The sequence below is a fragment of the Dendropsophus ebraccatus genome, chromosome 2 (genome assembly GCF_027789765.1).
Source record: "Dendropsophus ebraccatus isolate aDenEbr1 chromosome 2, aDenEbr1.pat, whole genome shotgun sequence".
Classification (NCBI taxonomy): domain Eukaryota; kingdom Metazoa; phylum Chordata; class Amphibia; order Anura; family Hylidae; genus Dendropsophus; species Dendropsophus ebraccatus.
Window position 1 is genome coordinate 73350534 of NC_091455.1, and position 27508 is coordinate 73378041.

The window sequence follows — 27508 nt, forward strand, 5'->3', positions numbered from 1 at the left end:
ACTGCACTAACATTGACTTTTTCAAAGACATAATTCTTTCAAGATAACCAGTCAATTTTTTTTTGTCCAAGCTCAGGATGTCAAAAAAAAAAAAATAATAAATTATAGCTGCCAGTCAAAAAATAGAACAGAAAGACAAACCTCTCAACAATTTCATTCGTTTTTATATGCTCAGCGGGTTTACATTCTTCTTCCTTAAAGTACTGACCAGAACTTGATGGATTTGCAAAAGTAGATATAAAAGGCCCAAGAGATTGAAAGGCAGCTTGGCGTACCTATGATAAAACAATGTAGTCTTAGTTGTACTTATTGCTTTTACTACCTGAAATAAAAACAATACATATGGTCTCAAAACTTAAACTGTGCAATGTACTTTTCTTGTACACGTTGCCTATCCAAGTTTTCTTTGCTTTTGGGACATGTTTCAGCTGTAGAAGTACAGACTTTTTGGGAATGTATTCTTGGCAGGTTTTTAAGGGATGCAAATAAATAAAAATATGTCGCTAAATAAAGTAAGTGGCTGAGAAAAAAAAAAAAAAAAAAAAAAAAAAGGGCCCGACATTTAGTCTTGTTTTTGAGAAAAAAAATCTGTATGATGAAGGGTGTATAAAAAAATCAAGCAAACCATTAGACTTACCCATCTGGATGGGTCACTTATTAAGTTTATGAAAAGAGCAGAGAGCCTAGTCCGACGAAGCTCTTGTGATGTTGCACATGACACAGCCATGAAGCACTCTGCACAGGCTTTCCTCACACCCCACACGTTGTCTGAACACAACTGGAAAAAGCGGGGCAGCTGTAAGGAAGACAAAATTGTAAGATGTGCAACACAAAGTCTCTGTTCACCAGCTTACGATTATTTATACTAGACTCACCAGCATCTTCTCTGTTGCTTCTTGGCCAACAACACTACAAATATCACCAAAATTTGCTGCACAAACCTTGAAAATAAAAACCAATTAATATTAAAAGCACTTTTTTGCCATCTCCAACAACTTCATCATCATATCCTCACATCCTCTTTGATTTTTGGGCAAATATGTCAAATTCTCCAAATAATTTAGTGGATTCGTAGGCCTTATCCCCACTTTCTGTTCATGGTCTGTAAATTTGTACAACGTGATACGGAGCGGTGTTTGCAGCTCCTGCTCCAAAACTGTTAAAATGTTTGTGCTACTGTACTAAACAGGCTCGGAACTTCCACCATCATAATAAATAATGATGCAAGGAGCTCCAAACTCCGCTCCATAGCACTTCGTCCATATTTACGGACCTTGCACATAATGTGAGAACAGGGCTTTAGCCAAAATGCTGCAGCCAGACCTTAAGATCCAATATGTTGGGAATGCTTAAATCTTCAAAAATATCCAACTCGTAGGGGTTATTGAGGTTTCTCACCATGTATGACAGGATTACATAGGACCAACTGACCAAAACAAAGATAACGTGTTGTTATGCCATACGCTATAAACATTTACTTGAATAGACAAAATAAATGATCAGTTGGGGGGAAAATAAAAAGAACACAAACCTTACGGACATGAAACATTCGGCAGTCACAGCACATTTCACAAAATCGAGGAAGGATCAGCCTCTCTGTTATATCTTTGCCCACCATTGAGGCCATTTTGCACATTATCTATTAAAAAAATACACATGCAAAACAATGCTGTGAAAAAACTGCAAGGCAAAGAAAAAGCCTCAAAAACCTCGTAACAGTCATGAATTACATTTGGAAGTTGGTGAAACTAAACCAAACAAAAAAAGGGGAACAAACAATAAAAACAACAAACACACACCAAACCAAACATTGTCCAGATTTATTTCAAATTATTTGTTTAAATTATTAACTGTACTTATCCAAAATTATAAAAACATGGCCACTTTTTTCCCAACAGTGTGTGGTTTTGTAATTAAGTAATTAAACCAGTCAAAATGGGCCAAGAGTAGTGCTGTTTCTGGAAGAAGTTGGCCATGTTCTTTTAAGACCACTTGAAAAGACAAGCAGCCACCGACACTGCTGAACTTAGGCTCCCACGTACTAGGATCCCACAGATGAATAGAGATTTAGATACTGATCATTGGTTGGTGCTCACTACGATACTACATGTATTTAACCCCTTAACGACATCGGGCGCAAGTATACGCCCCCGCAGGGTGGGCTTTAACGCAAATGGGCATATACTTACGCCCGATGTTTCCCCGATCGCTGTCTGTTCACACACAGCGGTCGGGGAAGATGGCCTGCTATAATGTATAGCAGGCCATCTCTGCTCGTCGGCACGGGGGGGGAGGGGGGGGGGGGGGAGTGATTAACCCCTCCGGTGCCGACGATCGCTGCTATATGCTGATCAATACAGATCAGCATATAGCAGCTGAAAACAGCTTTCCGGGTCATCAGTGACCCGGAAAGCAATGGCGATTGGTGCTGTCCGAGATAGCACCAATCGCCATTAGTGTACTGGGAAAAGATGGCGCCGATGCCACCCCCACGAACGCCGTGATAGGCCGGCCAGTACCGGCCGGCCCATCATGGCGATTAAACTGTAAAAAAACAGTTTTGTCTGGTTCTGCACCCCTCAGCTAGGTAGCTGAGGGATGCAGAACAGGTGTGTGTGGTGCAGGTGTACCATACTCACCTGATCTGGGCGTACGGAGCGACGATATGCGGTCCGCGCCGTCATCGCTTCACTTCTGGGTTTGGTCGTCCAGCGTCAGAAATCTTCGGAAACGCTCGGGTCCTCGGGTTCGGCGGGTCTCGGCAATCTCCGGCAGCTTCGCTCTACTGCCCCCTAGCGGCTGATCAGTGAATATCATTCACTGATCAGTTGCTTTGGGTTAAAAAGAATTTTTTTTTTTTTTTGCGCCCTAACGCCGCTGAGTGCTGATCAGCATCGCACGGAAGTGCGCCGCTGATCAGCAACTCCTCCTTTTTGGCGTAGGGGCGTTTTCCCCCCCTATATCCTACCGCCACTGTCTGCTGATAAGTCATTTATCAGCAGCTCCTTTCTTGGCAAAGGGATATTTTATCTGACTGTCAAAAAAACACGTAAAAAACACCACACTACATGGAATAAAGTTTTACACTACACCACTACACATTTACATACCCCATATACTAGTCCCCGTATAACGATGGCCCCCAGGGTGTTTTCGGTGTCGGACGCATACGTTATTATTGCCTCCGACACGGAGACAGCCAGTGAGGATGAATGGGGGGATCCTTCTTTCCTCCATTCATCCTCATCATCCAGTGACGTGTCTGGGGGTAGCGTACGCTGCCCCCCAGACACGTCTTTTCCGCCAGTACCGTCCCAATAACAGATCACGGTATGGTGTGAAATTCTACAAACTCTGTGAGAGTACCTCAGGGTACACTTACAGATCCAGGGTACGTGCACACTGCGGAATGGCGAAGGATAACCCTTTGTGCATTCTGCAGCTGGCACCCGCCGGCGGACTGATGGAGGCGCGTGTCTCCACCCGTGTCATAGACTCCGTTCTATGCACGAGCGGATTCCGTCGTCCGTCCAAAGAATGAACACGTTCATTCTTTGGACGGAGAGCGGAATCCGCCCGTGCATAGAATGGAGTGTGACATGAGCGGAGACGCGCGCCTCCATCAGTCCGCCAGCGGGTGCCAACTGCGGAATGTTTAAAGGGTTATCCTTCGCCATTCCGCAGTGTGCACGTACCCTTAGAGTGTATGAAGGAAGGGACACCCGAATCCAGCCCCCAGATGCCCCCCCATCCTCGGAGTTAGTGGGGAGATCGTTCGAGAACTGATTTTCCCACTGCTGGCTAAAGGTTACCACTTGTACGGGGACAACTTATACCAGCACCCCCTCTTCTGGTCCCTCGCTGCCCGAGCTACTGTAGCTTGCGGCACGATCCGTAAATATCAGAAGTAGTAATAGCGCCCTAATATTTAGCAGCCATGGAGCGGACCCAGCGCTTCTGGATACGTGGGACCCCATATCGCACCAGGGCAACATTTTCCAGGTGACGTCCCACACACAGGAGAACGGGAGACCTCAGAAGAAGTGCAGACTGTGGCGTAACAGGGGGATCAGGAAGGACGCCATTTTCCAGTGTGACGCCTGTCCTGATCACTCCGGCCTCTGCATACTGGATCGCTTCAAGGCGTACCACACGTAATTGGGGTTCTACATTTTCTAAATTCTGTTCCTTATTCCTATTTCAGGGGTCACGTTGATCCAGGGATTATTCTGATCTCCATTATGGAGTCGGGAAGGAATTTTCCCCTGCTACTGTTGTCTGCCTCATGAGGTTTTTTTTCCTTCCTCTGGATCAACACAGGTTGAATTTGATGGACACCTGTCATTTTCAACCTTATAAACTAATAATTGGCCTAATACCCCCAAATAAATTAGAATGGTCCCTTTTCCCCAGCTAAATAGATATGGCCGCCATTCCCATTAGAGGATGCCATGATGCAATTACAAAGCCTCTGTGCGGCCAGGACAGTAGAAACCCCCCACAAGTGACCCCATTCTGGAAACTACACCCCATAAGGAATCTAACGAGGGGGGCAGTGGGGATATGGCCCCCTGGTGACGGCCACATTTGGGCCGTGAAAATGAAATTTTTTTATTTTTATTTTCATGGCACATGTTCCACTTATGTGCCAGTCACCAGTGGGGTCCATATGCTCACTGTACCCCTTGTTGGATTCCTTATGGGGTGTAGTTTCCAGAATGGGGTCACTTGTGGGGGGTTTCTACTGTCCTGGCAGCACAGGAGCTTTTTAGTTGTGACATGGCCTCCATCCTCCATTCCAGCCTCTAAATGGCGCTCTGTCCCTTTGGTGACTTGCCCTCTGCCCATATGGCACATTATATCCACATGTGGGGTATTTTCGTACTCAGGGGAAATTACCCTACTCGTTTTGTGTTCACTTTCTTTTTTAACCCCTTGTGGAAAAGGAAAAAAAAAAATCAAGGCTAGACCAACATTTAGCAAAAAAAATGTTTAATTTTTACACTAAATCATTGATCTTGTCTTGATTTTTTCATTTTCACAATGGGTTAAAAGATAAAAAAAAACACTAAATGTGTACAGCAATTTCCCCTGAGTACGGAAATACCCGACATGTGGACATAAAGCGCCATGCGGGTGAAGGGTAAGCCTCCAAAGGGAAGGAGCGCCATTTGGCTTTTTGAGGCTGGATTTGGCTGGAATGGATTTTGAGGGGCCATGTTGCCAAGACAGTTGAACCCCCCCCACAAGTGACCCCATTATGGAAACTACACCCCTCAGGGAATGTAACGAGGGGTGTAGTGAGCATATGGACCTCACTGGTGACGGGCACAAATGTGGAATAATATGCCGTGAAAATGAAATATTACATTTTTTACACTATAATGTTGGTTTAGCCTTAAATATTTCATTTTCACAAGGGGTTAAAAGAAAAAAAAAACACACAAAATGTGTAGAGCAATTCCCCGAGCCCGTAAATACCCCACAAGTGGACATAAAGCGCCATGTGGGCGCAGGGCAAGCCTCCGAAGGGAAAGAGCGCCATTTGGATTTTGCAAGCTGGATGTGGCCAGAATGGATGATGAACGCCATGTCGCATTTACAGAGCCCTCGTGCTGCCAAAACACTGGAAACCCCCCACAAGTGACCCCATTCTGGAAACTACACCCCTCAAGGAATATAACAAGGGGTGCAGTGAGGATATGGACCCCTTGATGACTGCCACATTTGTGCTATGAAAGTGAAAAAATGAAATTTTTCCCTTTCACATCACATTGTTCCACATTTGTGCCCGTTACCAGTGGGGTCCATATGCTTACTGAACCCCTTGTTAGATTCCTTGAGGGGTGTAGTTTCCAGAATGGGGTCACTTGTGGGGGGTTTCCAGTGTTTTGGCAGCACAAGGGCTCTGTAAATGCAACATGGCCCTTGAAATCCATTCCAGTAAAATCCAGCTTGCAAAGGCCAATTGGCGCTCCTTCCCTTTGGAGGCTCGTCCTGCGCCCGCTTGGCACTTTATGTCCACATGTGGGGTATTTCCGTACTCAGGAGAAACTGCGCTACATGTTTGGTGTTTTTTTTTTCTTTTATCCCCTTGTAAAAATGAAAAATTAATGCTAGAACAACGTTTTAGTGTAAAAAATAGAATTTTTCCTTTTTTACGCCACATTGTTCTGAAAATCTGCGAAGCACCTGTGGGGTCCAGATGCTCACCGCACCACTTGTTACATTCCTTGAGGGGTGCAGTTTTACTAAATGGTGTCCCTTTAGGGGTGTTTTTTATGTTTTGGCACCCCAGAGCCTCTGCCAACCTGAAGTGGTACGGTCAAAAATGACCAAATATAACGAAGGCGTTGAAATTCACTAGGTGCTCCCTTATATCAAATAGCGCAATACGGCCACATATGGGGTATTTCTATAAACTGCAGAAACGGAGCAATCAATATCAGGGTGCATTTCTCTGCTAATAGGTTTATCATTATGAAAGATACTGGATTACAATAAAATCTCTGCACAGAAAATAAAAATTTTCAAATTTCTTACACACTTTGCTTTTAATTCTGTGACTCCCAGAAAGTTTTTTAACCCTTTAGGGATGTGCTTTTGCTGAGTTTGGGGGGTGCAGTTTCTGAAATGGGGTGCTTTGTGGGGCTTTCTAACATACAGGCCCCTCAAATACACTTTGAACCTGAACAGGTCCCTAAAAATATCTGATTTTGAAATTTTACAGAAAATTTGGAAAATTGCTGCTAATGTTTTAAGCTTCCTATTGTCTGAAAAAAAATGAAATATAGTTTAATAAATGCCGCCAACATAAAGTAGACATGTTGGTAATGCTATTTAATATATAATTTATGTGGCATAACCATTTTCTGTATAAGCAGAAAGGTTTCAAAGTTTGAAAAATGCATTTTTTCACAATTTTTCACGTTATTTTGGTGTTTTTCATAAAGATTCGTTATGAGTAACGACTCCATTTTACCAGAAATGAAAAGTACAATATGTCACGAGAAAATCTCAGAATCGACCAGATAGGTAAAAGCATCCCGAAGTTATTAATGAATAAAGTGACACTGGTCATATTCATAAAATTTGTCTCTGTCCTTAAAGGGGTTGTCCGGCGATAAAAAATTATTCACAGAATAACACACATTACAAAGTTATACAACTTTGTAATGTATGTTATGTCTGTGAATGGCCCCCTTCCCCGTGTCCCACCACCCCCACCTGTGTACCCGGAAGTGTGGTGCGCTATACATTACCTGTCACGTGCCGACCACGGTCTCCGATCCTCAGCAGTGACGTCTTCTTCGGGAGGCCAGCGGATCTTCCCGAGTGCCGGCTGCCCTCTGCAGCGTCATCCGAAGCTCAGCCGCGATTGGCTGAGCATAACTGTGCTCAGCCAATCGCGGCTGAGCGGCTGATGACGCGGCCACGTCATCAGCTGCTCAGCCGCGATTGGCTGAGCACAGTTATGCTCAGCCAATCGCGGCTGAGCTTCGGATGACGCTGCAGAGGGCGGCCGGCACTCGGGAAGATCCGCCGGCCTCCCGAAGAAGACGTCACTGCTGACGATCGGAGACCGTGGACGACACGAGATGCGGTGAGTATAATGCACCACACTTCCGGGTCTAGCGTGGGTGGGTGGAAACACGGGGAAGGGGGCCATTCACAGACATAACATACATTACAAAGTTGTATAACTTTGTAATGTGTGTTATTCTGTGAATAATTTTTTATCGCCGGACAACCCCTTTAAGGCCATTTCAGGCTCTGTCCTTAAGGGGTTAAACTTAACAAGTTCATAGGAGAAAAGATGAGGGCACTCCCCACTTCATGTGATCTTTTTATTTCATTTATTTGCGTGCATAAAAATTACTGGGCTTCAGCGTGGACTCCAGACACCCACGGGATCGGGTAACAGCTGTTTTATGCGCATGCGCGCTTCTACAGGGCTGTAGAAGCGCGCATGCGCGTGAATCAGCTGTTACCCGATCCGGTGGGTGTCTGGCATCCACTCTGAAGCCCAGTAATTTTTATGCACGCAAAGAAATGAAAAAGATCCCATGAAGTGGGGAGTGCCCTCATCTTTTCTCCTATGAACTTGCCATGTTCTTTTAAGCCCTTTAAAGTTCTGTGCTTTACTTTTTTACTTTTACTTTTTCCTTCAACATGCCATTTATAATTACTTATTTTTATTATAAGGTAAGCTGTCATATTTAAATACTTTATTGCAGTGTTCCCCAACCTATGGTTCTCCAGCTGGTGTAAGACTGCAACTTCCATCATGATCATATTTAAGAGTTTGCTCTGATTTTGTACTTTATTTTGTTTAGCTGGCCTCAAGGGAGACCAAAATGCATTTAATGTTCCTGGTGCCTCACTACGGTGAAGTCTCCTTGGACAACATTTTCCCCCCATAAATCTAAACTAGGTTGGCTCTTAGCATTTTCACTCAAGGATATAACCAGCAGTAATCATGAATTTTGGCACATTAAACCCTTCACATCAGCAATACGTACATATATGTTCCTGCTGCACATACCCTGTGCAGCAGGAACGTGTATGTATGTTCTTGACTGTGAGAGGGGTTTGATGTGTGCGTGGCCGCTCTCACTGCACGGTCCCGCACACATCAAACCCCTCTCACAGTCACATTAGTGTCCCAAGAGCCGAGGATAATGACACGCAGCTGCTGTCCGATCTATTAAAATATAACATTATTGTTCCTGCACGGTGAACGACATAAACATTTCTGAGAAGTCACAAATTTATTCAATTTTTTTAAATTCCCTTGATCCTCCCACAGTATTATTAACTGCTACAAAATTATGTGGCAAAAAGTCTAAAAGTTGTCCAGAATCAGAACAAAAAAATGGTGTTTTCCTCCTAAAATAGAATTACACCTGTCCACAGGCTCAATGTGGTATTGCAGATTAACCTCATTTCACTTTAATGGGGTTTACAACAAATAACCTGTTGCTGTTATCTACAAGGTAGTTCTTGAAACAGAAATTTTTTTTATACTACAGCAGTGCTAGACAATGAAATATTAATCGCAAGTAAATCAAGCTTCTAAAACTCACCGCTACAGCTTCAGTCTTGACATCATCATTGCTGTCTGGGGCAGTGAGATCAATGAGCACAGGGCATACTTTAGTTTCCACATCTGATCTTTCTATAAGTTCTTGTTCAAGTAACACCAGCAATGCTGCTTGACTTGTCTTTCTAACCTGAAGCAGTAAAATCACAAATAACTCTAGTATTCCACCTTACTTTCTACAATCAAACACAGACAAACATATGTTAAAACCACTTTGAAGCCTAGAGAAATCTTTGCCAGGTTTAAAAGCTGAAAAGCTTGGAGGGGGTAAACACATCCTGTAGTACAGCTAGGATGGCAAAAAGAAACACACATTTTTGTTTAAGTCCCCTTTTGCCACCCTCAAAGTCACAGTAATATTTTCCCATAATCCAACAAGACAGGGTCCTTCTACATACACTGATCAGCCATAACACTAAAACCACTGACAGGTAAAGTGAATTTCAGATTATTATTGCCACCTGTTAAAGGGGTAGTGCGGAGCTAAACAATTATAAACTAAATAACACACATTACAAAGTTATACAACTTTGTAATGTATGTTATGTTATTGAATGTCCCCCTTCCCCGTGTTTCCCCCCACCCACGCCACCCCCAGAAGTGTAGTGCTCTATACTCACCTGATCTGCGTCACCCCCCGTTCGCCATCTTGTGACAATGATGTAATCTTCGGGCGGCCGGCCGAACCGACCGTCCCTCGTGCCGGCCCCCCTCTGACGTGGCAGAGGGCGGCCGGCACGAAAGATGGTTGATGGGGGTCGACACGGATCAGGTGAGTATAGAGCACTACACTTCTGGGGGTGGCGTGGGTGGGGGGAAGCACTGGGAAGGGGGCCATTTACTAACATACACTACAAAGTTGTATAACTTTGTAATGTGTGTTATTTAGCGAATAATTGTTTAGCGCCGCACTACCCCTTTAAAGGGTAGGAAATATTACATTCTTTGACATGTAACCTTTTGATTCAGTTTTTGAGAGTGGAATTGGCATATGCAAAGGCACATCAATCAAGGCTGGCGGGCAGGGCAAAACCCCTAGGGACCCCTCCGATAACTTGAGGTTCAGGTGACATGAAAGGAATGACAGATTCCCTTTATCAACGGAATGGTCAGGTGATGTGTTAGAAGCAGAAAAAAAACAGGCAGGTATAAGGATCCATGTGACTTTGCCAATAGCCAAGTTGTGATGGCTAAACGACTAGGTCAGAGAATCTCCAGAAGTATGCAATGTTTAGTTTGTACCAAAACTGGTCCAAGGAAATACAAATGGTAAACTGGCCACAGGGTGCCTGTGGCCTATTACAGCACATTGAGAGTGAAGGCTGTTACATCTGTTACCACAGAAGCGCTACCATAGCACAAACTGCTAAAAAAAAGTTAATGCTGGCTCATGCAGACCCCTTTCCACTGCCGAGAGCACCTACAATGGACATGGGAGCATTAGACTTAGAATGTGTATAGAAGGTGGTGATCATCATGTTTCTTTGATATCACACGGATGGCCTGGTGCAAAAGTGTTGCTTAAGTGGCACCAGGATACAGTGGTAGACCCTGGCAGATAAATCACAGGAAAATACAACTAACTGTACCTCTTTTTATTCTGACAGACATTTGTAAAACAGATGTTTGGCTTTGGAGCTAAAATACCAACACACAAACCCAAACAACGGACGTTCAAGGATAAAGAGTAAAAATATTTTGGTTCATAAAATTCTATTTAAAAACACATCACATATGACATAAGATACAGTGTGTATAAACAACCAGGTAGAGCCTGTAACACGAAGACTGGGGCTTTTTAGAGGCATCTAGTTATGCACGATCGATTGGGAATAAGATATGTTCCATGTGCCACAGGTTTGAGCCATAGATCTATTGACTTATGCATTTCTGGCTACTATGCACTTCTTGAGGTATTTTCCTAAACAATGTCCATTATCGCTTAACTCAAAGATCCCCCCCCCCCCCATTCTGATTTTTATTGAAATTTTTACAGACTCAAGGATTATTTTGTCAAAAGGGTATTTTGTCAAAATTCTTACTTTTTATCCTTGAAAGCTCATTGTTGTCTGGGTTTAAATAGTCACAAAATGTTGCTGGAGTTAATCAGCAATTCTGAGCGACTACTGGTGAAGGCACGGGAGAATGGTTTTGGCCACACGCATTCCTATGTATACAGGAACCAGACTCTAAAGCTTTGGCTAATGGGTGAATAAATTTGCAACATGTAAAACAGACATACAACTATAGCTAGCATACTCCCAACAAGAATATTCCCCTTTTTTAAAATATGAAAATAGTAATGGATTAAACTGAAACCTGGTTATTCTGGTCAGCAAGATACCGCACTACAATGGGTAAAAGATATTTGGAGAAAGCATGGGGAATTGACGGCCTGTTTTCTTGGCAGAACATAGCAAGGTGAGGCACTTGTTCCATGAGTTCAGCACGTACTGTGGGCTCTGCATAGAAATAAAACAATTAATGTCCAGCATTACTTCAAGCCGATTATGTCACGCAAGAGGATTGAGATGGATACATACAAAACAAAGCAGAAGAACTTTAAAAGGTTAGGTTTCCATTATAAATTAGCACATACCAGAATCTTCAGAAAGTTTTGTAACCCTTTCTAGCACAGCAATACAATCCTTCTCGTCATCACTGACTTCTTTTAAAGTGTCCAGTAAACTTCGTGCAACCATTTGTCTGCATCACAAACATGTAACATTGAAAATTGACATATAATGAAGTAGGAAAATAGCTTAATTAAATAATATAAAAAAGGAAATCATCAAAATCGACACAAATGACAAATCACAAACAGGATGAACACTGTGCACACTATTACGCCTTTCCATCAACACACTCACAGCTTCACATTAAAATTCAATGCACATGAGGATCATACAAAGAGAAAGCGAATAGGATGCCTGTTTTCTTGGCAAAAGAGCTGGAATCTGCTGGTGGGGTGGGAGAGGGATATTTTCTTTTTTGGTGATATAAGCTGTATCACATTCTAACATCCCCAAGTTTCCTTGGGTCTTTAATAGAAGCTAACAACCTTTCTAATGTGCAAGAAAACATTTCAATGTCCGCAATATAAAACAATTTCAACAAAAAGCTTTACACATTACTGTATATTTAATGGAGACAGGGCACGCTGTCCACTGGAAAGAATGTTTAGTCAAGGTTACTGAGCAAAGGCCAAATGGTTTTAGATTAGCCATGAATTCATGAAAGCAACTTAAACCAAAATTTAAAGTTTTTGCCCAGTTAGTGCTATTGAGTTGTCCCACAAACACACAGCATAAAAGAAAACTGCATTGAACCAAACTGAAAACACTGTTAAGCAACACCACAGAAATTAATGTGCTACATTGGATTCACTTCTCGTTGTACCAGTACACTTCTGGTATTTGTTGCATGCCTGCAGCGGAAGCAGAATTGTAAAGTCAAGCATAATCTATTGGCGCTATATAAATAAAATTATAATTATTATTACTGCTTCTATATGATCATGCTGCAGGACACAGTACACAATACGTTTTTTGATGTGTTTACAACATACAGCAACAAAGTACTGTGCAGCATATTGCGAATCCAGCCTGACACGCAAATTTTTACAAATTTAGCGGCGATTTCACCCACTGGAACACGACTGACTTGGTTATAAGTCAATGGGGTACGTTAGACATTAGCTGGATATTGGTTTCTATTATGGATGTAAACCATGACAACAGGGAACAACATCTAACAAATCAATTTAAAAGATTGAAGTCTATGTACATACCTGTTAAATATGTTTTCACTTGCAGCGTACTTGTCCAGTCTTCCAAGAGGTGTCAACATTTCATCTTGTGAGACAAAGTCCAAGGCTGAAGGTATAATAATCACATCAGACTCTGAGCTGTAGTCATCCACACCAACTATCAGAAACATCAGAAACATGACTTGAAAAATCAAAATACATTAAACTACCAAAACAGTCGTGCTGCACTTCTCGTAAGATATACTGCTGTGGTGTATGCTCCATAAGGATCAAGACCTGAAAAGCAACACATTTTGATAACTTCAACCAGGCTTGCTTGCTTGGGAGCAGGAATATGACATAACTGAATGGCAGACAGTAGGCTTAAACAGTTAAATATGTCGAGATTTTAAGCTTAATAAGCAGAAAATTTCTGCCCTACATACAGTATAAGATTTCAAAAAGGAGGGAGACGGGTCTAATATTTCACTATTAGGAGAAGAATATCTATGTAACAATATATACATGTAATAAAGCCTCACTTAGCACTAGTTGTGTATATATGCTGGAGGGTATAGCTAGTTTCATGACAAACGCTCAAACTAATGTGATGTTAGGTACTGCAGAGAGAAACATGGCAAAACAAAAAACAAAACAAGAAAAAAACCTTAAAAGAGGTAAGTGACCAACAAACACAAAGTGGTATCACAAAAAGCATTTTATTAGCTACCAACTGATATGGGAGTCCAAACAACGAGGACCTCATTGATGGCTAGAATTGGGTACCCATTTTCTACAGTCAGGAAAGAACAGATGAGTGGAGATATAGTTTCATACACTGGAGCAGAATAATAGCGGGAAAAAGACTGGGTATTTTCTTAGTTATGCAGAGACCTGTGCACATAAAAGCATGTCTGCTGAACAACTATCTGGTGCTTGCCCATCTAATGCTTAACTAGTAGCCAACTCCTAAAAGACCTTCAACCGGCCAGTAGGTGGCGTAAGCTCAAAACTAAACATTTCCATTGTACAGTTGAGGGAAAAAGTAACAGACCTCAGGCCAAATTCACATGAATGGCCAAAGGCCATCAAGTGAAGTAATGAATAATTCTAGACCCTGCAGTCTTAATTACAAATGTCCACTTATTAAACGCCATAAAACACAGAACACCATGTACTTTTCAACCCACAAATTCTTGGGGAGGAAAAAAAAAAAAAAAAAAAAAGAAAGTCAGAAACAGCCAGAAAGATAACAGGACATAACAGGACATAAAGGTCTTGTGGAAACATCTTGTTAAGTAAAACAAAGCTAGTATCACTGTCTGCAATGCCTAGACAGCATAGCTCAAAGGGTTGTCTTACTGGCCAAAACACTGGCCATACCCCTCCGTTCAGGCCATATACAGTAAGGTTCATGAAGTTCAGCGTGTCCCAAAGACTTAATGATATTCTCAAACTAAATCTGTGATCAATTCTTTGGGCAGATGGCGGGTTTTGTTTGAGAAAATCTTTTGAGTCTCTGCTGGAAATTCTGCCCCATATTGCGTAGTGGGAACATACTCTAAGGGACATGTCAAAAGTCTTGATCGGTCTGGGTCTGAGGGCTCAGACCAATACTGATCTTGAGATAGAGTGGGGAGAGGACTGCAGCTGCAGCACGCCCACTCTGAGTTTTTTTTTTCCTTTTCAGGAGCCCATTATAAGTACAACTCTTTTTTTTTTTTTTTAAATTCAGAGTGGAGAGTGGACACGCTGCAGTGCATCTTCTCTTAGCTCTATCTCCCAACTGGTACAAGTCTGAACACTCAGACCTGGACTGATGTCACATGTCAAAAGTTTTTTTTATAACAGGTACACTTTAATGCACAACTGTAAAATATTTTGACCAATTAGTTTGAGTTAGTTTAGGTCACAATAAGCATTTTTGCAATATACATTAATAAGCTGAATTGAACTGTTTTTAATACATGTAGCTGAATGTCCCCTTAATGCCGTGGCTGCCTCTGCATTACTTGTCAATTCTTGTTTTCCCTGCCCCCTTGGAAATCTGTACTGTGGCTGAGCTTGGGACATTCTCAGGCAGCAACAGATAACAGCGGGCCAGATGACAGACAGCCGTCACACTGTTGTGTAAGCAGCAGCGGGGGAGGTGCTGGACTGGAGAAGGTCACTGCTGACTGGAGGAGTAGAAGTTCCAGGAGTGCTTTAACCCGGAGCAACATGCAGGCCATGACTCAAATATGTTCTACAGCCAGGCAATGGGGTGAGTGTCACTGAAGGGAGGACTACAACTCCCAGAACACCACATAACATTTAGCGATTTTACAAACAATGTGGGGGCCGAGAGGGGTGCAACTAACTGCAATATACAATAATCCTATATAAGGCCCAAATAGTGCGGTCTATGCGCACCCAAAACTGTCCAACATAAAAACCAAAAGAAAAAATTACGAATGCAAGACCAATGTATATATAAGTACTTATCTTTTATTAGAATATCAGAAAGAAATTATTTCAATTAAAAATACATAACAGGGGGGCTGGAGCTAATACAAATCCCCATGAAAGCGGTGGATTAGCTAGGTTCTTATACATAAGGTACTATATCACAAAGTAGATAACAGTAAAATGGAGAACCTATATATACACATATATACTGGGCACTGGGTTGGTACTGCATACAATAAATAAATAAATCTCACAGTGAGTACAAAGAAAGAAACACCATCCACAAATAATAAATATTACACATACATGTCCTTAGTATACGAGTCCACCTCACCATACACCCGACGCGCGTTTCGCGTGTTGCTTTATCGAGGGCGCGAAACGCGCGTCGGGTGTATAAGAACCTAGCTAATCCACCGCTTTCATGGGGATTTGTATTAGCTCCAGCCCCCCTGTTATGTATTTTTAATTGAAATAATTTCTTTTTGATATTCTAATAAAAGATAAGTACTTATATATACATTGGTCTTGCATTCGTAATTTTTTCTTTTGGTTTTTATGTTTAACTGCAATATACTACTGAGGGACACAGCTACTGCGGCATATCAGCGGGTTCTCTGGGAAGACCTGCCAATTAATTAGATTTAAGACAGCAATAAATAGGCACCAAATTATACAATGTTTTAAAGTATGTATACAGAGTTTTACTGTAAGGGAAGCCCCTGAAATAAATGTCATAATCAGAAGTTAAAACAGTAAAGAAATAAACATACTGATTTAAAAAGAAAAAGGAAGGACGTTTCTTTATTGTCACTCTGCTGATCATTCTTCCTATTTTGGCCATTGGGATCTGGTGCTCATGTGTATAAATATGTAACAGTAGACTTTCTCGAACAAAAAGTAATGGATCTCTACAGGAGCTTTGTGATCTGGTGGAGATCTAGTGAACAGCTAGTCTATTTCGAGCAAGAAAAGAAGGATGTCAGACAAGTATCTTTTACTTAAAAAAACTTTTGACATGTCATAGAGAAGCAGCAAGGATAGTTCCAGCACTCAGTCGTCCAAATCCAATTCCTTTATTGTAGCATAGCAAAAAAAAAACAAAAAAAAAAAAAAAACATGCTACAATAAAGGAATTGGATTGTATGACTGAGTGCTGGAACTATCCTTGCTGCCTGTTCCTTGGTGATTGCTCACACCTCCGTGCACCAGCAGGAGGGGCTATACGTGCAGGTGTGGTCAGCTGATCATCCTTCCTCCTTGTGTCATAGAGAAAAAGTTTTGAATGGTTCGGGTCTGAATGGAATAAATGGATGGTTATATGCCACAATAGATGGACCTATTGTGGCATATACCCATCCATTTATTATGCTAGCATATACTCACCCATTTATTGATTTATCCAATTTATTGATTTATCCAATCTATCATGTATCTACACTACATTCATCCATTTATCAATTCTATCATGTATTTACACTATTACAGATCCACTTTATCTTCCCTTTATTCATTCAAAACATGTATTTACACTTTGTCCATAAATTCATCTATGAATCATCTATGTATTGCCCTTTTGTTTACCAACACCGCTTCAATATACAGTAACGCCACATTAAGGCCAGCTACACCCCCACTACCATCAGACTCTGTCAGACATGCCTCGCACTTACACAATAGTTCCCAGCGGTCCCGCTCATAACTCCGCCAACTTTGAGCTACGCGACGGCTGTATGGGGAATCCACAGTCCGCCGCACTCTAAAATAATCTCACTTACAGCGGCCGAGCCGCACGCAGCGCTCCTATTCTGACAGCTACTGATGCTCAGGGATGGAGCTCCTGCTCCTTCCACAACCCCGCTGGTTAGCATCACGCTCTACAACTGCCACAATCTCTTCCGTTAACAGTACAATGAATTGACATTATGTCCATGTAATGAATACACATGTTTACAGTCTATATGAACTTGTTTACAGTTTACTGTTATCTTGTTCCCTCCTTCCCCCCTCCCCTTCGGTGGGCTGGCTTTTACTGTTTTTAACCCCTGACTTTGTATGCACGTTTGTTCTGAGGAAGGGAGATTGTCTCCAGAAACATGTCAACCTAGTGCTTACTTTAAATAAAGTACCCTATTCCTTTTGACTACCTTGGTGGAATCCCTTTGCATGCAGTGGCAGGGCTGGAATCGTGTACCAAACACGTTTATTTTTCCTATCAATATCGCTTTAATGGAACTGAGCAGCAAAACCCCACCCAAGCTGGAGACAAGAGTGGGGCTGTCTCTGGAAGAAAGTGGCTATGTTTTTGTAGCGCTGGATAACCCCTTTAATTGTATTACTGCAATGAAACTCCAACATGTGTGAACATAGCCCTAATTTCACTGCAGTCTTTTGCACAGTGAGGTTTCTGCAGCTGCTTCTGTCACTCCTTGTCTGCTCAGCTGTAGGCTGGTCAGAGATGGCGAATTACTCAGGGGGTGGGAGACAAGATCCAGCCAAACCTTCTGTGACATCACACCCTGCCCCCTGTCAAGTCTGCATCATCAGCCTGTGCTCAGAAAACAAACTCAATGTGAGACAGAAGCATGTAATCTCTGTCTCCTGAGGAGGGTGAGCAGAGGGAGCAGGAGACAAACTGGTAGTTGATTGACATCCAGGAAGTAAAGAAAATTGGCCTCTGTGCCAATCCAGTGTGGCAGAACCTCACAGATATGGTGATAAATATTAACAGAAAATAATTTTCCAGAGTTCCCCTTTAACTACACTATGGAACAAACTAGGCCTCTGGCTTACCAAACTATTCCAAAAAAAGATTTGTCTGAAAACAACTTACTAATATTTCCAATAGGAAAAGAAAATTCTTAAATCTAACAGAAGGACTGCAACAATGAACCAAATTTTTAAGTTACCTAACCAGTTACAGGAAAAGAAAACTTAAGTGGAAGTTTCCTAACTTCCTAAGGGTGTGTTCAAGCGGAGAGTTTAGCCGCGGAATCCCACCTGCCTCAGTGAGTCATAGCTAGTCTATGGAAGAGCGTGGGCTCCTTCGCTGCCGCTGCTCAAGGTGGTGACATGATTTACTCAGTGTAAACATACCCTAATACAGGGTAAGGGGTTATAAAATAGACTGATTGTTTGGCGGGGAAAAAAAGAAAAATCTACATTTTGTGCAACCTAAGATGTGCCCCGTGTAGTCATTCTTTACAACTATGGGTATCTTGTGCAACTTTTCCATAATTGTCGCACACTTGCTGCACGCTAACTCCACACCAAATCAATGTGTGGTAAGTGATTTAGATACATCCAACTTATTTTCTTTAAAAGTAACTTTGTAAGAATTATGGTTCAAAAAATAGATTAGCTGTTTACCTATTAATAAATAGCACCTCAAACACATCAGTATATTACAGCAGCATTAAGCCACATACAAAAAAAAAACACCCTGATAAAGACCATGCAGGGAATTTAACGGCATATGCTGACTGTTACTAGATATGAGCAAATCTTAAGCACTCTTAAGTCAGACTGAACCCTAGCGTGCAGCATTTGATTACTCATGGCTACAGAAGTTGCATGCAGCCCCTAGGGAGTCCTGGAAACCATGGATGAAGCCTATGGCTGTCCACGTTTTCCAGGCAGCATGAAACTTCTGCAGCCACAGGAAATCAAATGACACATGCTGGGGTTCAGACGGGCCCGAGCGTGCTTGAAATTCACTTATCTCCAATTGTAACTAATCTTAGACACTCGTCTAGGCAGTGTACATAGAAGGGATAGACATTTAGGAAAAGATTTATCAGCCTGCCAGGTAAAAGCAAAATAAATTCAGATAATCGCATCTATGCTATACCATTGTGGGGTTTACTAATCAAGTTAGCAGCATGGCAGACTTTGTCACCATATAATATGCGTCCATTATTTTTAATAAAAGTTGCCCCAGCTAAAAAGCTATGGCAAAGCACAGGAAACAATGAAATAATATGACTTCTAATGAGTGGCGATTATTGTAATAAGGCATATTTCCACCCAGCCATTTCTGTACCCATATTATGGACATATATCCCAATCATGGGTCTAATGACCTGAACTAAAAGGATCAGGGGATATCCATATCCTGCATTTATTCATATGGATCAAAACTTATATAGTTAATTATACTGGAAAATGAGACTTACATCCATCTATTTCCTCCTGTACATCATCTTGCAGCAGCGACAAATCTGCAAGAAACAAAAATTTACTGTAATACACTAATGCTAAGCACTTATTCCAGCAGCAATGTAAAAACATGGAATAGCAAAAAGACAGGATGGCCATTAGTCTGCTCAGGAATGCTGCCATCCAGTAACACAGGATTATTGGTAAAAAGGAAAATGAGAAGGAGAGACATGATTGCAGTATTACTCAAGACTAGAGATAAGCGAAGCGGGTTCGGGTTCGAGTCGATCCGAACCCGAACGTTTGGTATTTGATTAGCGGTGGCTGCTTAACTTGGATAAAGCTCTAAGGTTGTCTGGAAAACATGGATACAGCCAATGACTATATCCATGTTTTCCAGGTAGCCTTAGGGCTTTATCCAAGTTCAGCAGCCACGGCTAATCAAATGCCGAAAGGTTCGCTCATCTCTACTCAAGACATAACTTGACTAGTGTGGAATGACTATAAGGAAAAAACATGAGTGTTTTTGTCCTGAAAGAACAGACTAGCTTATGCGAATACAGCATGCAGGCATGTCTACGTGAGGACCATGTTATACCTGTAATCGAGTAAAGCCGATGACAACACTCACAAATAATCAAACCAAGTCTATCAACCATTACTTAAATGGGTTGGCCAGTTTTTTGGCAATGCCCAGGGAAGAGGTGTGTTTAAAAAATTATATCTAGTTACTTCCCTGGCTCTGCCACCTGTATTCTGCTGCTCAGGTCCCTGGCCTCCTCTGAGGTTCTGAAATGTGACAGGCCCGCTCAGCCAATCAGTAGCAGAGGCAGGACACCTCAGCAGCTGCTGACTGGATGAGTGGGCCTGCCACATCACATCTCATAACCCCAAAGTAGCCAGACCTGAGCCATGGAATGCAGGTGGCAGCCCCAGGGCTGGTGGAAGCCCCAGGACCAGTACCAGTGAGGTAAGTAGATGTAATTGTTTCCACTCACCACCTTTGGGCCCTATTACACCAACAGATTATCTGACAGATTTTTTTAAGCCAAAGCCAGGAATGGATTTGAAGGGAGGAGAAATCTTATTCTTTCCTTTATTACCTGTTCTATGTTTATAGTCTGTTCCTGGCTTTGGCTCAAAAAAATCGGTCAGATAAATCTGTTGGTGTAATAGGGCCCTTACTCAGGGCTGACCAAACAAAAGAGGGTCCTGGCCAGACAACTCCTTTATGGGGCTGTTTGGTTTGTAAAAATCTATTGTGCAGAAACAGAAAATGCCTAAAATTTTCAGGGATATGGTTCTCGAGAGACATTCTTTTGTACTTGTCCTCTGTCATAAAATGTAGCGACCAAATACATTAGACAGCTGTGCAATAGTAATGACAAAAGTGGGCGGGAAATAAAGCTAAGGGGGCGAGTATGCAAATGGGCAAATCAGGGAGATGCATGATGGGAAATGTAGTTTCCTATCTTGGATATAGATTGGCTTTTTGAAAAACTTGTAACTCAGAAATGGCAGCAGCTAGAAAGACATGAGACGCCTCAAAATACTCAGGGTGACTTGGTAAGCAAGCTCTTAGGTCGATAACCCCTTTAAAGTGAATGTACCGTCAGGCCCGGGCTGAAGCACTGGAAGCGGGCCAAGCCACCCGCAGTGGGATGAAACCCCTGCCCCTTTATGACGCGGCTCCATTAGAATCAATGGAGCCATATCATACGGGGGACAGGGGTTTACTCCCATTGGGGGTGGTTTGGCCCGCCTCCAGTGCTTCAGCCCGGGCCTGATGGTACATTCACTTTAAGCTAGCTGTACATTAAAGGGCTTTTTCCAGGCAAAATTTAATGATGGGCTATACACAATAGCTCATCAGTAGCTGATCAGCAGGGTGCTGACACACGCCGATCAGCTGTTTGGCGCTGCACTACAGAGTGAATCAAGTTTGTCTCTGTCCATCATTCAGAGGTGGCAATGTGTAACAGCAGTTCAGCTCCTATTCACTTGAACAAGAGATGAGCTGCAGTAACAGGTTACTACCACTACACAATGAATTTTACTATGTAGTGTGGTGCTGAACAACTGATTGTTGCCGGTGTCTGCAGCCCACCAGTTAAGGCCCTATTACACCAAAAGATGTCTGACAGATTTTACAGATTTTTTCAGCCAAAGCCAGGAATGGAATTAAAAAGAGGAGGAATATCAGTCTTATCTTTACGACCTGTTCCTGACTTTGGCTAAAAAAAAAAAAATCTGTCAGACATCTTTTGGTGTAATAGAGCCCTTACTGTGGCTAGGCCATTAGTACATTTTGCCCAGAAAAAAAAAAATTGGGCATGATGAAATGCATCACTTCTGAGCCTTCACTCCCGTGTCATCTGCCATCAAGGCAAAGCCTGGAAGTCACCATATACTAGAGAGCCGGAGATTTCACTGAAATTGGTAGTATAGGTAGAATTTTGAGTAAACAGCCACTTTGTTGATGGAAAGGGGTTTTCCAGGCAAAATGTACTGGTGATCTAGCTACAGGATAGGTCATCAGTAATTGATTGGAATGGTGAAGACACCCAAAACCTGTGCTACACTACACAGCGGTGTTTGTCTCCGTTGATTGTGTATCCGCGGCAATGTGCAATTGCAACTCAGCTCCTATTTATTTATACAAACTGAGCTACAGTAACAGGCAGCCTGCGCTACAAAATAAATGGAGACAAACTCTGTTTACTGGGGTATAGAACAGCTGGTGCAGATTGCACATCTGTACATTTTGACTGGAAAATCCCTTTAAATCCTTACATTTTTTGCCTTCAAATCAGTTAACGAGAATCTTATAACAAGCACAAATGGGAATGGTCATATTCTATGTCTACAGGCAGTTCATGTGTAATGTATAGAATAAGGAGGAGAAGTGCAAAGATCATTGAGTGTATGTAACCGGATGGGTTTATTTCAGATAGTTAAAGTGTCTTATTCATGTGATAGGAAGGAATGTAGTGTTTTCATGTCTTATTTGTATCTATCTATCTATCTATCTTAGCTGGCTGTGTAAGTGGGATTGGTTTGTATTTAGCTATGTGCATGGGAATAGGTAGATGTATTGTTATGTCAACTGTTCGGCCATAAACCTCCCCAGTAGTGTCAACATTGGAGGACACAGTTGTTGTTATTGTCCAAATGCATGTAGCTGTAATTGTACAACCACATTTTGCTTGATAAACATGTACAGGGCCTGGGAAACTTCCATTCATGGTCATCAGTGGTCTACATAGACATTTCTGGAAGCACATCACCCCCCACCCAAACTTACTATAAAGATCGGGGGTATGTAGCTTCTAGTCAGCCTCAGCTGGGACCATGGATGGAAGGTGCCCAGCACCCTGTCATCGAGCGAGATGGGTGTATATTAGTCCATAATATACAATGGGGCTCCCCATTTCATTGTGGAAGGAACAACCATGCATCTGTACCATCTGTAACTGCAGCTAAGTATTGTTTTCTGTAATAAATCTCTTATTTTTCTATAAATCTGTGTGGTTATAGCCTTCTCAGACTATTATCAAAAACAACCGGTTACAGTGTAAGGGTATAAACCCACACACCGTATATGCAGCGTATTTACTGCTGCGATACGCAGCAAACTCGCCGCAAAATCGCAGCAGATTAGATCTAAATAACTGAACACAGCATCAAATCTGTACCAACAAATCTGCTGCGTATTTGTTGCATATCTGTTGCATATACGGTGTGTGGGTTTATACCCTAAGGGTATAAACCCACACACCGTATAAGCAGCGTATTTACTGCTGCGATACGCAGCAAATACGCAGCAAACACGCAGCAAATACGCAGCAGATTATATCTAAATAACTGAACACAGCATCAAAACTGTACCAACAAATCTGCTGCGTATTTGTTGCGTATCTGCTGTGTATACGGTGTGTGGGTTTGTACCCTAAGACAATAAAGTAGAATATTTCACCCCCAATTAACAATGTTTTCCAGTTAAAGAAACACTCCACAAGAAAGTTATGGGAAGTACACATTAAGGCTGGGTTCACACTACATATATTTCAGTCAGTATTGTGGTCCTCATATTGCAACCAAAACCAGGAGAGGATTGAATACACAGAAAGGCTGTTCACACAATGTTGAAATTGAGTGGATGGCCGCCATATAACAGTAAATAACTGCCATTATTTCAATAAAACCGCCGTTGTTTTAAAATAACAGCAAATATTTGCCATTAAATGGCGGCCATTCACTCAATTTCAACATTGTGTGAACAGATCGTTTGTGTTTTTAATCCACTCCTTGTTTTGGTTGCAATATTAGGACCACAATACTGACTGATATACGTAGTGTGAACCCAGCCTAAGGGTGGCCATAACAGCTCACACAGGTGTGGTTACCCTGCTTCTCTATACGCCTGAGGGGCAGATGAGACTAGTTATGCAGCATTAGGTAGGAGATATATGCTGCACAGCGGTAAATGTGCTCATAGACCCCAGAATCTGGTCAGTGTCAGACGTGTAGCCACTAGCAGACCCTTATGTTGGATCTCCCCATGCTGAGGTGCGGGGACAAGTGGCACCAGGGGTGATTTGGCAGCCACTTATCTCCATGTAACAAGAATCTCTACAGATCCAGGCATGCATGTCTCCCAGCTGCAGGGAACCCATACTGGTTGTCACCCAGCTTTCCCATAGCTGGACAGATGATGAGAATAATGCTTTATGCTGCCTGTCCTCTGCCTCCTGCCACCCAGCCCACACCAGAACTTAGTCACACAAGCATGCACCCGTCTATGGCCACGCAGCCGCCACCAGGGCTGCAGAGGAGACAGAGCGGCTGAGGACTCGGTGACACCGGCCCTCGTGCGCCACACGTCCACGCTCACCACCCGGGCACTCGTACACCACATGACACACACTTTTGTGACACGCACACGGCGCCGTGCCTCTCACCCGCCATCTTGTGCCCCAGGCTGCGCCGCTACATGGAGTCTGCGGCTGAACACTCTCCGCCTGACACCGGGGTGTGTGTGCAGCGCCCGTACCGGCGAGAGTGTGCTCGATGAGGGGAGTGTCCGCGCTACAACCCGGCTCTCCGGCGGCTCCCCGGATCACAAACACATCACCCTGCTCATCCGGACACGGCGCGCCACCTCTTCCTGTCAGCGCACAGCGCGCGCCTCCCCTTCCTGAGCGCACACCTCACAACACCCGAACGCCTCCCCTTCCTGAGCGCACACCTCACAACACCCGAACGCCTCCCCTTCCTGAGCGCACACCTCACAACACCCGAACGCCTCCCCTTCCTGAGCGCACACCTCACAACACCCGAACGCCTCCCCTTCCTGAGCGCACACCTCACAACACCCGAACGCCTCCCCTTCCTGAGCGCACACCTCACAACACCCGAACGCCTCCCCTTCCTGAGCGCACACCTCACAACACCCGAACGCCTCCCCTTCCTGAGCGCACGCCTCACAACACCCGAACGCCTCCCCTTCCTGAGCGCACGCCTCACAACACCCGAACGCCTCCCCTTCCTGAGCGCACGCCTCACAACACCCGAACGCCTCCCCTTCCTGAGCGCACGCCTCACAACACCCGAACGCCTCCCCTTCCTGAGCGCACGCCTCACAACACCCGAACGCCTCCCCTTCCTGAGCGCACGCCTCACAACACCCGAACGCCTCCCCTTCCTGAGCGCACGCCTCACAACACCCGAACGCCTCCCCTTCCTGAGCGCACGCCTCACAACACCCGAACGCCTCCCCTTCCTGAGCGCACGCCTCACAACACCCGAACGCCTCCCCTTCCTGAGCGCACGCCTCACAACACCCGAACGCCTCCCCTTCCTGAGCGCACGCCTCACAACACCCGAACGCCTCCCCTTCCTGAGCGCACGCCTCACAACACCCGAACGCCTCCCCTTCCTGAGCGCACACCTCACAACACCCGAACGCCTCCTCCCGTGTGTCACAGCGGCCGCTCCCTCGCCGGCCTTATGGGCTCCTCTCTCCTGCTCTATAACCTTCGGCGGGAATCGTGTGACAGAAAGGAGCCCGACTGTGGAAAGTTATGGGGGCTTCTCCCAATAAAAGGGGTGTAAATACACATATCGGCTATTAGGCCTATGGTACACTGTGACAGTAGCCGGGCACAGCAGTGCATTCAGTTGTTTGCAGTCTTGACAAATTACAGCTGAATTTGAAATTCCTCAGTAGGAGCCCTTGCACACTGAGTAAAAGAGGCAGGATTTCCAAGTGGAGTCCCTGCAGTGGATTTCGCTTGTCATTCTGCTTGTCCTATTGCTCCAATGGAATTTCTCTTGTGTGTCTGCTCTCCACTCTGCGTGGATAACATACTTTGGATTCCACCACTCGCCCCTGCTTGACTGTTACCATAGACTTTTTTCTTTGCCCAGGCAGATTCCACTATCCCTCCAAAAAATTGACATCTGGGTGTTTGTATGGAAGGGTGTGGCTTGAAGAGACAATTCTACCTTGTGTCTCCGAAAATAAGGCATCCTCCTAAAATAAGACACCCTTACTAATCTACCAAGTAGTAAGCAACCCCAGCCCAAAAATAAGGCCATTCACCACCAATAGTGTTCGAAAAAAGTTAGGTTCGAGTCGAACATCTTGACTTTCTCGAACTGAACATTTTACTGTTTATTCAAGTTAGCGTTCAAGCACCTTCTTGCCAGCCAATCTGTGCAGAGCACATAGAAGTGTCAAAAATGTAATTGCTGAGGTGTATGGGTCTCATTGGCTGCTAAAATCACATGACCAACTTATATAAAAGTCAATGTGCTGCGTTTTTGGTGCCATTTTCTCCTCCTTCACTGTGCTCTACAGACTGCTATCTCAGTGTATCATCGTCTCCCTGCATGCTGCCATTTTGATTAGTCACTGTGCTACGTTCTGGAAGCCATTGTCTCCTCAATCACTGTGCTGTACAGACTGCTATCTCAGTGTATCATTGTCTCCCTGCATGCAGCCATTTCGATTAGACAGGTAGTGGGATTAGAGATATTACTGAGACAGGTATTGAGATTAGAGAAAATTACTGGGTTGTTTATCAAGGTTAGGCTAGCATATTTGCAACAAAGCTTTTTCCTATTCATAGACAGCATTGCAGTCACAGCATTACTTAGCTGTGGGATTGCAGGCTGCATATTGGATTTTCCAATTTATACATAGTGCCCAAAAGTGTATTTTGGTCTGCTGACATCTGTTATACAGTAATTAAACGTACATTTCATTTGTGTACATGCATTTGTTTAGTTATTACAGCTCCTCTTTCTGTCAGGAAAAATACAAAATAGTACAGTCATGGCCAAAAGTTTTGAGAATGATACAAATATAAATTTTTACAAAGTCTACTGCTTCAGTTTTTAAAATGGCAATTTGCATATGCTCCAGAATGTTATAAAGAGTGATCAGCTTAACAGCAATTACTTCCAAAGTCAATATTTGCCTAGAAAATGAACTTTATCCCCCAAAACACATTTCAACATCATTGCAGCCCTGCCTTATGGTCCTTTTACACGGAACGATTTATCGTTCGTTTTTGCACGATAACGATCAAATTCGAACGATAATCGTATGTGTAAACGCAGCGAACGATTAAGCGACCAGCGAGAACTCGTTCATTTTGATCTTTCAACATGTTCTCAAATCGTCGTTGATCGTTCGCAAGAAATTCGCTGATCGTTCCGTGTGAACATTCTTTCAACGATTTCACCAATGTGTGAGATAGGCTTAAGCGATCGCAAAACGATCGCATAATGATTTTTCCGTACGATGTATTGTTCCATCTAAACGCTGATCGTTATAAAAAAAAACATTCAAAATCGTTAATCGTGCGATCGGGCAAATTATCGCTCTGTGTAAAAGTACCATTAAAAGGACCAGCTAACATCGTTTCAGTGATTGCTCCATTAACACAGGTGTGGGTGTTGATGAGGACAGGGCTGGAGATCAATCTGTCATGATTAAGTAAGAATGACACCACTCGACACTTTAAAAGGAGGCTGGTGCTTGT

The 27508-nt window shown here is 43.3% G+C and overlaps 1 protein-coding gene across 4 annotated transcripts in view; it reads right to left on the reverse strand.

The window, feature by feature from the left end:
- PPP4R1 (protein phosphatase 4 regulatory subunit 1) overlaps window positions 1-24726 on the reverse strand; it is a 36937-nt gene extending 12211 nt beyond the window's left edge. Inside the window, exons 1-10 of one of the 4 annotated variants that reach the window (XM_069957776.1) lie at window positions 24419-24726; window positions 19475-19519; window positions 12894-13029; window positions 11703-11809; window positions 11423-11565; window positions 9087-9233; window positions 1532-1639; window positions 876-941; window positions 638-796; window positions 142-275 (exon numbers count right to left, since the gene is read on the reverse strand). In XM_069957776.1, the coding sequence (XP_069813877.1) occupies window positions 142-275; window positions 638-796; window positions 876-941; window positions 1532-1639; window positions 9087-9233; window positions 11423-11565; window positions 11703-11809; window positions 12894-13029; window positions 19475-19519; window positions 24419-24425 (1052 nt within the window). In that variant the 5' untranslated portion in view covers window positions 24426-24726. Of the gene's footprint in view, window positions 1-141; window positions 276-637; window positions 797-875; window positions 942-1531; window positions 1640-9086; window positions 9234-11422; window positions 11566-11702; window positions 11810-12893; window positions 13030-13081; window positions 13149-19474; window positions 19520-24418 lie in introns of those variants that run through there. The other 3 variants (XM_069957778.1, XM_069957779.1, XM_069957777.1) reach the window with 3 other exon arrangements.
- Between the last annotated feature and the right edge of the window lie 2782 nt (window positions 24727-27508).